This window comes from Babylonia areolata, chromosome 1 (assembly GCF_041734735.1).
Source record: "Babylonia areolata isolate BAREFJ2019XMU chromosome 1, ASM4173473v1, whole genome shotgun sequence".
Taxonomy (NCBI): Eukaryota; Metazoa; Mollusca; class Gastropoda; order Neogastropoda; family Buccinidae; genus Babylonia; species Babylonia areolata.
This window is the reverse complement of record NC_134876.1, coordinates 85,086,174-85,099,742: the sequence shown is the minus strand read 5'-3', so window position 1 is coordinate 85,099,742 and position 13,569 is coordinate 85,086,174. Positions and strand designations below refer to the sequence as shown.

Sequence of the window (13,569 nt, the reverse complement as noted above, 5' to 3'; positions counted from 1 at the left end):
TCATATTTCGTGTAAGTGTAAAGATAACTTTCTTTCGTGGTATTGAAAAGATAACTTTTTTTCTTTCTATCGTTGGGATGAAACGTAGTAACCCTGTAGGTGGCGTTAAAATTATTTATGGCACGGGTGATATATTAAAATTATTTATATCTGAAGAAAAATTGTCCATCTTCAACGTTGACTTACTCATTGGTCCGATCATTCAGCTTTAGGGGTCTATATTTTAATGTATCTGCTGCTTGTCATAAGGTCAGTTTACGGAAATTCACGAGTGTTAGAATTCGGACCTATTGACGTGACTCATATAGTTAAGTTGTTTTATTTTGGGTTTTTTAATTTTAAAAAATCCCCATCCTCTCCCCCATTCTGTTGCAATACGGAGACGAGACGAGACACGGTCAGTTGCTGTTCCGAGATCAAACCAGACTGAACTGACGTATTGCTGTGTTACATGTATGTTTTACTACTACGCAGTTAGTCTGGTGGTCGACAAATCGAACGTAATTCGAAAGATTAAATAGTACAGGTAATTAAACATTGCCAGATGGCCCAGCTATTCGTATCTTTGAAGAGACAAAATGATTTAGGAACGTTCAGACCTTTAAACACAACGATTGAAATTAAATAAAATAGAATAAATAATTAAAAAGACGCGCGTTTAACTTTTCATGGGCCTATGCATGGAAAGGCGAGGTCACTCACAGTTTCTCTCTCTCTTTCTCGAATCCTTCGCTGGCTCACTTCATTCAAGTCAAGGGAGACAATGTGAGCCAGCGTGTTGTCGATGTGCCGACACTGTGTGTGTGTTCTGTTGTGGCTTTCGCTTGGAGGCTCGACATTATATTATTGGGACATGTGTACCCCCGCCGCGCGCCTTCATTGGCTGTGTCAGTTGGCTACACACGAGCAGTGTGTTTTGTGTCGTGCTAGACAGACGAAGTAGACTTGGGACACGAATTTGTGGAGAGCGATGAAGACGGACTCGGAGTGGGATACTTCGTGTCTGAGGCTTGTTGTTGTAGATGAAAGCGACGATTTTAGGGGTGGTTGTTCTCATTAGAAACAATGGACGCTCCAGCGGCTGAAGCCAGTCTCACTGGAGCAATTGAACTGAACTTCGTGAGGTAGGCTTTGATTGGGCCTCTTTGTTGTTCGTAGTAGCGTTACAGCTGACTCCAGTCTCTGCCTCTCTCTTTCTCTTTTACTTTCTTACTCTGTCTATCGGCAAAGGATTGTTCTTTACTAGCCCCCGGAAAGACGGATGATTAATTTATCATGTTCATTTGCAGTCGCATATAATCTATTGATCAAAGGGGAAGGGATGGCTGTCGCATGCCTGCCAAGCTTATGTGTCGTTTGCGCTGTACTCGCTACTGTCACTGGGATTCTCTGAGACGAGTGGACGGTTGGTGTGTGTTCAGTGTGCTTGTTGCAGACACTCCATTCATGAATCTGGGGAGGGGTGAAGTATACACATATAGGGCCCCATGAATGTGATAGGGGTTACGAAAACTGCTCAGTTCGTTAGAACACATAAAATATTTACACTGTTAACGCTTTTGTTACTGTGAGGCTGGGGGTATTTTGAGACACTAGATGTTGACAGTATGTATGATTGTTGTCCATCACACAGTGAGATATGTTATGCAAGTCACAATCAGTAAAGGATTGCAGCACAGTTTTGGAGTGTTAGTGTACTGTGTTTCTCTCTCTCTCTCTCTCTCTCTCTCTCTCTCTCTCTCCCCCCCCCCCTTCCTCGCTCCCTCCCTCCCACCCACCTTCCCCTCCTCTCTACATGCCACTGTCTGAGTCAGCATAATTCATTCTCCCCACCCCCTCCTCTCCCCCATCCTTTATCTGATAATTATCATGTAACATTGTTTGTGTAATATTACTTTTGCCATTTGTTGATTTGTTACATGTCATTGATAAGAGTATGTTATACATTATGGATAAATAAAACCAAACCCAAGAGTATGTTATACATTATGGATAAATAAAACCAAACCCCATTGTTCCATCTTTAGTTTCTGTTTGTGAAAGAAAAAAACTTATTATTTCCTGTAGTAGCCTTGCCCACATCAGGGTCAGAATGATAACTAATCGTCTAATGTCCCAACAGATCTCACTTACTATAGTAAACAGCTTCCTCAGCTGAAGGACCAGACTGTAATTGATCTGCACAAAATATCAGGACTAATAGTATGCTGGCCAATGATTTAATGTCATAAATGCTAACTGAAGGCCCAGCTTTGGGATCTTCAGATCAGCAGTTGGAGGTTAAAAAGTTTTGAAAGCGGGATGGGTGGATTGGAGATGGTTGATGGAATTTGAAGACCCTGCTTTGGAATATTGATGATATTTAAGCCTGTGAATGCAAAGTTATGAAACTGGACTGAAGATGCTGGTTGATGGCTCAGCTTTGAAAGGTTTTGAAAAATTAAAGCTGAGGATGGGATGAATTTATCCTGACTGAAGGCTGTGCTTTTGGCATTCAGCAACAACAAACAGATTTATATGAAAGGCCCTTTAATTTCACACTGAAGAATAGGACTGATAAGTGCTGACAAGGGTCAGGACTCTTCGGTAGTTAGTACTGCATGAAGTCTTTTGGTTCATTTCATCCCATTGCATCACGTAAATGACATGTTAATGCACTCTCTGAACCGTATCACATTACGCTACTAATTGCATCCAGCTTAGTCTGTGGCTGTCGTTGGAGTAATGATGATCCACTTGAACATGTGTGTACCCAGTGTATTAATCCGTACACTTTACAGCCAGTCAGGCATCATTCTGATCAATGAGTGAATCATGGATCACATGTTGAATGTCATCACTGCTGAAAATCAAGTATCTGGATACTTACAGACTTAAAAAAAAAGTTTTAAGTTGTTTTATGACTGAAGGTGAGAGAGGGAGAGACAAAGACAGAGTTGGAGGGAAGGTGAAAAACCAGTGGAATAGTATATTGAAAAAGTCTAACACTGTTTTTCTTTTAAAAAAAAAAAAAAAAAAGATTGAACAGTTTGTCTTTCTTTAGGCTGACTCGCACATAACAACCATGCAAACATACAAGGTTCTGGTCTGTTAGTGTTAGTACCCTGTGTTGTGAAAATGTGCATGATTAATGGATACACTAAGAATAGGGAAGGGTAAGTGATTGGGGGGAGGGAGTGACAGGGTTTGTTGGGCTATAGACTGGCCCATAACTAGGTTATTGTTGAGGCTTGCATGTTTTATGATTCATAAAAAAAAAAGAATAATAAAAATCCAAACTCAGTCAACAAATCAATGAATGGGTTAGGATTATACCGTACAACATGTGTGCATGTCTCCATTGAAAGGCATGTTCTTTGACTAAAAATAATCAGCAGAGCGTATTTGATAAGGTGTGCATATTCATGAGGGAGAGAGAGATGGGGGTGGTGGGGGGAGTGGGGAGTGGGGTGGGGGGATCAGTGCAAATGACTGTATACATATGTGTGTACTCATGTGAGTGCATGTGGGAGGTGAGGGGAGTATCAGATGAAAACGGAAAATAACTGCATCCTAGCTGCATGTAGCATATGTGTATTGTGGCCCAGTCATGATGTTCAGACCAAATGACATGTGATAATTGATAGTCTTACACGGTTTCTGCTTGTTTCTCCCTCTCCAACACTTTCCTCACCCACTCTTTTGTCAGTTTTATTAACTATTGAAATAAATTAAGGTCCTTTTACTCTGTTGCTCTAGTCTGAGGAGTTGGTGTGATTGTGGTGCCATTCTTTTTTTTTTTTTCTTTTCTTTTCTTTTTTTCTTCTCCACAGTGTTGGTCTCTTTATCTGGCCGACCTTGATTTACTTATCTCTTCTGAACCTCTGAGGATGACGCTGACTTCTGGAGTAGAGTTTTGACATGGGTGTTATCTGTTGACGTGGTGCGTGCATGTTATATATTGTCACTGGCTCACACAGCTGATAGCTAATGACAACTTCTAAGAGCAAGTTCATTGCCCTTGTGTGTGTGTGTGTGTGTGTATGCATACATCAAAATTTATTTGGCTGTAGCATCACTTTTAATTCTTAACCCTATGTTAATATTGTAAATTATTGATATTGTTCTTTAGTGTGCGTGTACTTGCCAAAGGGGTTCTGGTGGTTTATGTCTATTTCAGTTTTATATTGAACAAAGAGAACTTGTTTGTGATTTTGTGTTCGTACGGATGCAGGTGTACATTAGCATGTATACATTTTCTTTAATCCTTTTCCCAGACTGCATCTTCTTGATAAATGAAAATATGGCAGTAATTACCAGCATTGCAGGTGTCTTTATCCCACTGGCTGTGGGTGATTAATTGATTGACATGAATTTAAAGGAAGCCCTCTCACTCTGCTGCATTGTCTCAAATGTGATTTAATCTTTGCAACGGCAGCATCACTGTCATCAACACCTTCCTCCATCATAATTTTTTTTTTTTTTTAACCATAGTCAGATAATGACATTTCACACCATGCTCATCTGTGGTACTGAGATGGTTGAGAATGACCACAACTTCTGTGATGGTCCTGTGTGCAGTACAAGTTCACCTGAGCAGGTGAAATTCAGCTGTAAAGTCCATGATAAGGGAATCCCCACCCCACCCCCCTAACACACCCATCCAGTGTCCATGCATTTGTGCAGACATGCACATAAAGGAAAAGGAAAAAAGTAACTGTGAAGAGGGGAAAGAAGTAGTGTGCAATTTCCCTGTAAAACCCAACTTCCGCGCAGAAACCAAGAAAGTGTGCGCGCATACACACGCGCACACGCACACGCACACACACACAAGAAAGAAAAGTAAACATTAAACAATTGCAGTGCATTTTATGACTCACTTGTGTTAACAAAGTGAGTCTATGTTTTAACCCGGTGTTCGGTTGTCTGTGTGTGTGTCTGTGTGTCCGTGGTAAACTTTAACATTGACATTTTCTCTGCAAATACTTTGTCAGTTGACACCAAATTAGGCATAAAAATAGGAAAAATTCAGTTCTTTCCAATCATCTTGTTTAAAACAATATTGCACCTCTGGGATGGGCACAAAAAAATAAAAAATGAAGCCTAATCATATGCAAACTGCATTTACTGTTATATTTATATTTTTTGTATTCTCTAAACTTGGCACTTTGATCTGATATTCTGACACATCAACAAGAGCAGTCATTATTATCATTTTTTGTTCAAACAGGAACTTCTTTTGCTAAGCATGGAAGTTTTATTTATTTTGCAAACGTTTTGGTGAGGATAGTAAAAAAGGGAAATTACTCTGTAATTAATGCTAGGGGACATATTTGCTTTAAACTGATCTTTCTCATCTTAAACATTACATTTTGAAATTATACAGAACACATTTTAACGATTAGATTTTTTTTTTAAGTGTATCACAAGTGAGTTTTGAAGGCCTTGCCTCTCTTGTTAAATGTATGGTTTGATCACTTCAAATATTTAATAATGATAGAATCAGATAAAGCAAGTGAATGACATGAGTAATTCTGTGCATCCCGTTAATAAACGGCTTGCGGAAACAACAGCAAAACAACTATGGCTCCCATCACAGAGCTCTCTCTTCAGCTTTTCAGCTGTGATTTGGTTTCAGACAGCCTGCATGCTGTGTTAAAAGTGTACAGATAGTTATTAACATAATGGCCTCAACCAGACGTATGTGGATGACATAATTGCGAAACCCAAGCTCGCTGGCTGCCCGAAGTGATCACTTCAGCACAATTGCAGATTGGAAGTAGGAAATGCGGGCGTTACCGAGGCTTTGACACTTTGCCAGTTTCTAACACGGATATTGGATCCACTTTTTTTTTTCTTTTTTTTCTTTTTTTTTTAAACCCTCGAGGGGGAAGACGCTAGCTAGCAAGTTGACAACCCACACACCATTTCCAAAACCACTGCCTGTCTCGGTCTCTGTCGTCTCAGTCGGTGTCCGTTTTACTCTAGTGTCAGTGTCAAGTCAATCTGTCAGAAACTGTGTTGTGTCAGAAATGTGCCACAAGTACGTTTTACATATTACGAAGCACGTGACAGTTTTATCAGAGATGATAGGCCAAAGTAAACAGTAGCAAAAGGGGCAGGTTGCAAATGTCTACTATAGCAGTAGGCCAGTGATCATCAGATCAAGTAACCAGAGCAGACTACGAGGGTCTAATTGAACAACAAGCCAGAGCTGTTGTCGAACCCATGATTGTTACTGACACGAACAGCATGGAGCGCTGTCACAGAGCTGTTTGGATAGCCACCTTTGTTGACGGAAGCGCGTTATCACTAGCACACTGAGCACACAGCGCCATACATCTGTACTTAGGATTTTTGCTGTGAGCACCAAGAGCAAAACACGTTCGCGCGCGCGCGCGTGTGTGTGTGTGTATGCAAGCGCACATGCATGCATGAGAGAGAGAGATTCTGATTGTTGACTCGCACACAACAACCCTGTTACACGAAGACACTGGGGGCTGGCCGACTGACCCCCTCCCCACCTCCACCCCCCTCCCCCAAGTAGCCTCGTGCAAAGCTTGCAAACCTCTGTCCACAGCATTCCCCAGCACCCCTCCCCTTCCTCAGCCTCTAAACAACCCTCTTCCCCACACTCTCACCTATGGTCCCTTAAACGGTCAGACACACGCCTCTTAACTGCGTCGTTTCCATGTTACGTTGACGCAAGAGTTGCTTGCAAGGTATAACTCTCAAGTTCATGCTTCCACTGCGACGTATCACTGAACTGGGATGTTGGGTTGGGTGGAGGGAGCCCTGGCGTTTCGGGGTTGGATAGAGTCATCAGTCAGATAACGGAAGAAGAACACGGTAGGCATGCCTCAGGTTTTCAAGTGTTAGTTTGTTCTCACAGTTTGATTATTTCTTTCAACACGCGATCACGCTCATGAACCCACACTGTAGTGCGTTGTGAATGGTGTCGCCGCCTCCCCCCACACCACCCTGCTTCCTCTTTCCCCGCCCCCCCTCCCCCACTAGCAGAGAAAAGTAGTCACGAACTTGCGGTTTGAGTCACGCTCGAGCCGGATCTAGCCCTTCCCCCCCTCTCTCCCCAACAAGTCCTCCCACCACCCTGTTTACTCTCCATCTCCGTTTTTATTTTCTATGTATTGAGTAGTGTGGTCTGGGTGCTAGTTGTTTGGATCTCCGCAAGTCCCGTTAACAACATATAGTTGGTTCATGCAAATCGAAGAAAAGGGAATCCGGGGGGTGGGGGGGGGGGGGGGGGAGGTGCCAAATTGTTTCTGACAGAATTCAGCAGAAAATTACGATTTGTGTTGGAATATGGCGACGCACTCTGAACGGGGAAAGAAGCAATCTGGTGTGATGCACATGTTCCAGAAATAAAAACAGCAATGAACTCAATAAGATAGCTAGCTACTCACTGCATGCACTGATTGTTTTTTGACTGACAAAAACCCGACTCTGCTGCAAGCAAGCGTCTCTCCTCATTCGCCGAACATCAATTAGCAGCAGCGACAACTCGACACAGGGAAAAAAAAGACCGCTGACATTGATGCGGCACACATAGACCTTTTCCAAGTCTGTGATGAACCATTTCAGAATGCAGAGCAGGCAGATTGGATAGGACTTCTTTTTGTATTATTGATATCCTAAACCTCTCATAATAATGATAATAATGATGATGATGATGGTAATAATAATTGTATTTATAGAGCGCTGGATCTTGTGCATTGACAAATCAAAGCGCCCAACCACACTACCCACCTCCACACCCACCCTCCCATTTTATTCTTGACCGTCAGCCCAGCAGTTTGTTGTCGTTTTCCCATAATGGTGGAAAAATCGTCCATCTCCCCATACAACCTCATCTCTCGCCCGCTCAAACTGTTCGCCAAATTTATTTGTCTTATGTTCGTGTACGAAGTGATCATGGCCTGTAGATTAAAGATAAAAACATATAGGTGGGTGCTATTCAGTGGTCAGTGGTAATGTATCAGTGACGGCTGTTACCATTATCGGTGTCGTGAACGTTTCTGCATCAATAGCGACAGTTGTTGGAAGAACTAGAACTGCGATTATCTTTCTGGAGATAGATTCTGAGCCCATAAATAGTTCGTCAACTTCATCTCGAAATGTACAGGGACGTTTGAGTGTGTCTCTGTGAGAGAGAGAGAAAGAGAGAGAGAGAGAGATGAAGAGTCCTGGTGGTCAGAGGGGACAGTGTGTGTTTGTGTGTGTGTGTGTGCGCGCGGAGGAGTGGTTTGGGCTTGGGACTATTGTGATGGTGGTGGTGGTGAGCTTTGAGGTGGGTTGTCGGTCGTGGGGCCGCTTTTCACTGATTGACCTTTCTTTTCTCTTCTTGTGTGTGTCGGGCTCACGAAGCGTCCTGCGACCCGCCCGGTGGACACGCTTACAACAATGGTGTCTGGTCCAGTCCGCAACCCTCACCCCCCCCCTCTTTCCTCCCCCCACCCCTCCCCTCTCTCCTACCTCCGTCCCACCCTCCCCAGCTACGAACGCCGACACCCCCCCCCCCCCCCCACTCACACACAGAGAGCACAACCACAACTGCGCTGCCCTGTCCTCTTCCAGTTTTCCACAGCTGACTCTCTCCACACACCCTCCCCTCCTCCGCCCACCCTCGCAACTGTTGATCTGTCTGTGTTTGTCGCTCTTGTGTCAGTTTCTCGTGGTCTGTTGCTCTTGGTCACTGCATGCGACTGTCTCTGTCTGTAGTATTATGTCTGTCTGTCTGTCTGTCTGTCTCTCTCTCTCTCTCTCTCTCTCTCTCTCTCTCTCTCTCTCACATGTAGATTCATGTGTGCATCCACACATGTATGTGTACACTAACAATGTAACAAATATTATAGATTACAAATGTCTGAAGTTGTAATGAAGTTTTAACACAATACTAGCTCAGCTGACAGACTTTGATGATTAGTCACTGACTGTCTACTGTTATGTTGACTGGTGACTCACTCAGTGAAAACAAAAAGTTGTATCATTTTTGGAAGTGAAGTTGTATATAAGACAAGTACACAAACAGGTCGTAGGTGAAGAGCAAAAGGCTGACATTTTTTCCCCTGTCATTGGAAGGCAGTTTTTTGGGGGTAGGGGTGGATCATTTTTGTATGGAGGGAAAAAGTTTTACTGTGAAATTACCAGTGAGATCAGTTGCAATGTGTGTGTTTGTGTGTGTGTGCACTTGCATGTATGTGTGTGCATGCATGCATTTGTGCAAAATTCAAAAAAATTCTTGCAAAAATCTAAAGCATAATATTAATTAAGGTTAACCTTTTCAAAAATGCTTGTGTGTGGTTACACTTGCATAGGCATGCACACACAGTGAATATGAAAAAAAGAAATCCAGTTGATATTTTATAGATCTGCTGAAAGAGGAAGTGTTTCAGCTTAAATTAGTGCATTGCTGTGTCAGCTGTCACTGTGTATGGTATTGCTGTTGCTTAGTGTAAGAATCAGTGCAATGTGGCCTCGCCAACATCTTGTGTACAGTCGAGTTGTATCCTGTTTGATAGAAACATATGTAGGTGTTGATGGAATAGTACGAGTGCAACAGGTCTGTAAATATTTGCATCATTTTGGAGTGTTTTCTCTTTGGAGTTTCAATATTGAAATAAAGATTTGCTATATAAAAGCTCTGACTTAATCAGTCATCAAAAATGCGCGTGTCAACATCTCAAGCTGATAAGTATTTGCTCCACTGCAACCAGAAGTTGAATGCCACATCCACATTTGGTGTCCATCCGTTTTAGTACTTTTATTATTACTGAATACAAATGTTAATAATATTCAGCTTCTGAATACCATGAAAGTTAAATTTTTAAAAAGGAAAAGAAATCAAAAAGATATTGGTTCCAACTTCTGAATTCCATGTTAATTTTTTTTTTTTTAAAGTGTGTGTGTGTGTGTGTGTATATATATATATATATATATATATATATATATAAATTTTCAGCTTCAGAATACCATGAAAAGAAAAGTTCATTTGATTTTGAATTTCTGGCTACTGTGTATAAAATGATAATGTTAAAACACTGATAGTTTTCAATTTCATTAATCGTTCAGGGCCTTAAGTTGCATTTTACGCCCAAAGAATGGACTGCACATGCACAGTGAGATATTGTTCTGTGGGTGGACAGGGTTATTCTGCATGCAGAGGAAATGTAGGCTTCCACTTTCAGTGCTTGCTTATTCAGGTCATCAGAATTTAATGACGTGTCATTGCTTTAAATTTCTTATTCTATGACATTTTATTCATATTTAAGATTTTATAACAGTTAAGTAAACCATTGACAAATACTGCAAAACCTCGACATAATACATGCTTGTCAAAAAAAATAGCCAATCCATAGTTGGAACTTGAAACAGGCAAATGATATCACTACCAGCTGTCGACATAAAGTACTATATCATGGAAATTTGCTTGCAGCAATGGATGCTTTGATAGACGCTTACAGATCTTCTATACACATGATGACATTCCATTTGTTTGTGATAACGGACACGAGTATGGATGGATTGCATGGCAAAGATACAAGCATGGCATGGCAAAGAGATTGTTCCTCAAGTAATATGTTTCAGCAGTATTATATTTAAGTATCGTGGTTACTAGTACAATGGTAGTAACTGTATCCTGTACAAAATGCAAAGCCTAATTGCGAATGAAGCCAACCAAGAGAACAAGGTTTGATTCTGTGTGTGTGTGTGTGTGTGTGTGTGTGTGACTGGCCTAGATGATGCCTTTGCCTCTAGTGTAGCAGCTGTTGCCTGGTAGCCACTGAATCTGCTGTCATTAATTAGTTGATGCTGGTTGGGATGTTAGGAGCACACACTTGTTTTGACATACACTGGCACACCATTGGCTTTTAACCGAAAGACATGATGGGGCAGGCACTTGCATACAATGGAGAAGGCAAGCGTCAAGTGTACAGCACAGCAGTGGGAATGGTGTGGGGGGAGGGAGGGTTGGAAGGAATGCATGGCAGAGGAGCAGGGAGAGGGAAGGTTTGAGGGAATGGGTGGGGGTGGGGGGGAAATGGGGGGGTGGGGAGGGGGTTAGCTGTATGAGGGAAGGGTGAACAGTTGCAGGTACAGTACTTAAATCGTGAAGTAGATTACAGAAATATTGATGGTGATGTTTGATTCACTAGGAAGTAAAAAGAAAAAGAGAAAGAAACAAATTTGACAAAGATCAAAAAAAAAAAAAAAAAAGTCTTTAGTTTTTATTCTTTAAAAAAAGTGATGTACTATAATGCCGAACGGTTATTTAAAATAGTTTCTACATGATGATTTCCTGAAAAGTGATGTACTGTAATGCCGAACGGTTATTTAAAATAGTTTCTACATGATGATTTCCTGAAAAGTGATGTAATGCCGAACAGTTATTTAAAATAGAGCTCATGAGGTTATAGAGGTCGTCTGAGCATTGAACAGAGTAGCTCACAGTCATTTAGACTGTGTGTTGTCATTATGTGCCTTTTCACTAAGTGTGTTTTCATGGTTTACACAGTACAGAGGTGCTTTATACTTGTCTTTTAATAATAGGTTCACTGATTTGTTCTGTGCACCAGTACTTGATAAAAAAAAAAAAAAAAAAAAAAAATCAACTAATTTTCTGTAATGATATATGGAGACCTGTTGGGAGTTAAGCAGTAACACTCACATTATCACAACAAGGCCATTTTGAATTGATCACATTGATCTCATACCTATTCAGCTCCGGACCCATCCAGAAGAAAAAGACTGACAGAGACGGAATATCACACGGGTAACTGACAGAGAAACTGCTCCACATGCTACAATCTTGTTTCTAAGAAGATCCATGTTGTGTTTCAGTGGTGAAGGGGGTTGGGGAGGCCCGAACCCAGGCCAGCAGCACGTTCAAGTGGTGACGACAATCTGGGACATGGCCAGCTGCACCCAGAGTGGACCTTACAACCACAACCCAGCCTACCCCAACACCTCCATGACGGGAGCCGGCAACAACCAGATGGGGGGCCCTCCCTCGGCCGCCTACATAAGCGGCGCCATGGCCAAGGCTGGCGGGCCCTATAACCCTGCAGCCATGAACTACCGCCGAGACTCCCACAATAGGTATGCTGGCGTAGACGGCAGCAATCCAGGAATGATGACCATGGCCCCAAGCCCCTCCCCTCACATGCCCATGGGGGTTATGTCGTCATCGGGTGTTCCCCTCCACATGACTGGGATGGGCCAGGTGACGGCCCACACGCAAGTGAACATTGAGTCACCCATGGGGGGCGGCGGTGTGCGCGGTGGTGGAGGCGGCGGCGGGGTGGCAGGAGTTTCTGGTTCTGTGAGAATGCCGCTCCCCTCCTCTTGCCAGCCTATGCGGTCGAACAGTCAGGGGCCTCCGGTGTCTTCCAGTCTCCCACCCATGTCACAGCAGGGCCAGTCGCAGCACATGGCGCCCAGCATGCCCGGGGGACAGGGGGGCATGCACGGGGTGATGCACGGCGGCAGCGGTGGAGGCGGCGGCAACTGCATGAGCTCAGGGGGACAGCCACAGAGCCCCATGACAGGACGAGTGCAAGCTCAGAGCCCCATGAGCGCCGGGATGCAGGCGCAGAGCCCCCACAACTCTGCCATGGCGGGGCAAAGCCCCTTGAACCCGGCCATGCAGGGGCAGGTGCAGGCGCCCACCGCTGTAGTCAAACCCGCTATGCATCCTTCCCCACTGCAAGGAGACCCCGGCTCTAGGTACGTTCGTCCTGTCTTCTCTGGTCACTGCCGCGCCTCGGCCTTCCTCCTCCTCCCTAAGGGAGGGGTGGTGGTCTTTGGTGTGGGTGGTTTCGTTGACGCTCTTCCGCTCTGCGACTCTCTTGCCTTTCTCCACTGCGTCTCCTCGCTCTTGACTTGTGTCTTTTGCTGGTGTTGTTTTGTTGTCCTTTTTTTGGACCTGTGGACTGGTAACATTGGCTCTCGTCTTTGCTACCGCAGTTTGTCAGGTGTACTCACTCGCACGCTCCTGTGTTTTGTCTTCTTTTTTTTTTTCCCCTCTCTCTCTCTTTTCTTCTTGTACTTCTTTTTCTCTTGTGCTGCATGCTTCTTGATGTCTTGGTTTGAGTGGACGGTGTTTTCATGGATGGATGGGGAGGCCCCTCTAGTTGTGGTGTCTTCTCTCTTTTTCCCCCCCATGGTTCCTGAATGAAAGGTGTTTTGGTGGCCCAGGCAAATTTCTCTGATTTTCTGCTTGGGAGAAAAGTGGAGGAGGAGGAGGAGGAGGAGGACTTGCTTGGGTGACCATATCATATGTGTGGTGTATTGTATCGGTTATTTCTTGTTTGTTTGTTTTCTTTTTGCTTCCCTTCTTCTTCAGTCTTACTGTTCATGAATGGCAGTTTCTCTTGTGCAAGCCTTAACCTTTGAATTACTGTTTTAAAGTGTATATTTAGACAAAGGATGAATTTGTTTGTTTTCATGTATTTTGCCAGGAACTGAGCTAGTTCCTTGTAGTGAGATATGATGGTGGCAGGAATACATAATGATTAATGTTTGTTCATTTTCATTTACTGGTTGATTATATTTATTCGAAAAGAAAAACAA

At 43.2% G+C, this 13,569-nt stretch overlaps 1 protein-coding gene across 1 annotated transcript in view; it reads left to right on the top strand.

Annotated features, from left to right (window-relative positions):
- LOC143293932 (zinc finger MIZ domain-containing protein 1-like) overlaps positions 1-13,569 on the top strand; it is a 74,441-nt gene that overhangs the window by 41,582 nt on the left and 19,290 nt on the right. The window contains exon 3 of the mRNA XM_076605323.1: positions 11,839-12,723. Coding sequence (XP_076461438.1) covers positions 11,839-12,723 — 885 coding nt within the window. The remainder of the gene's footprint in view (positions 1-11,838; positions 12,724-13,569) is intronic.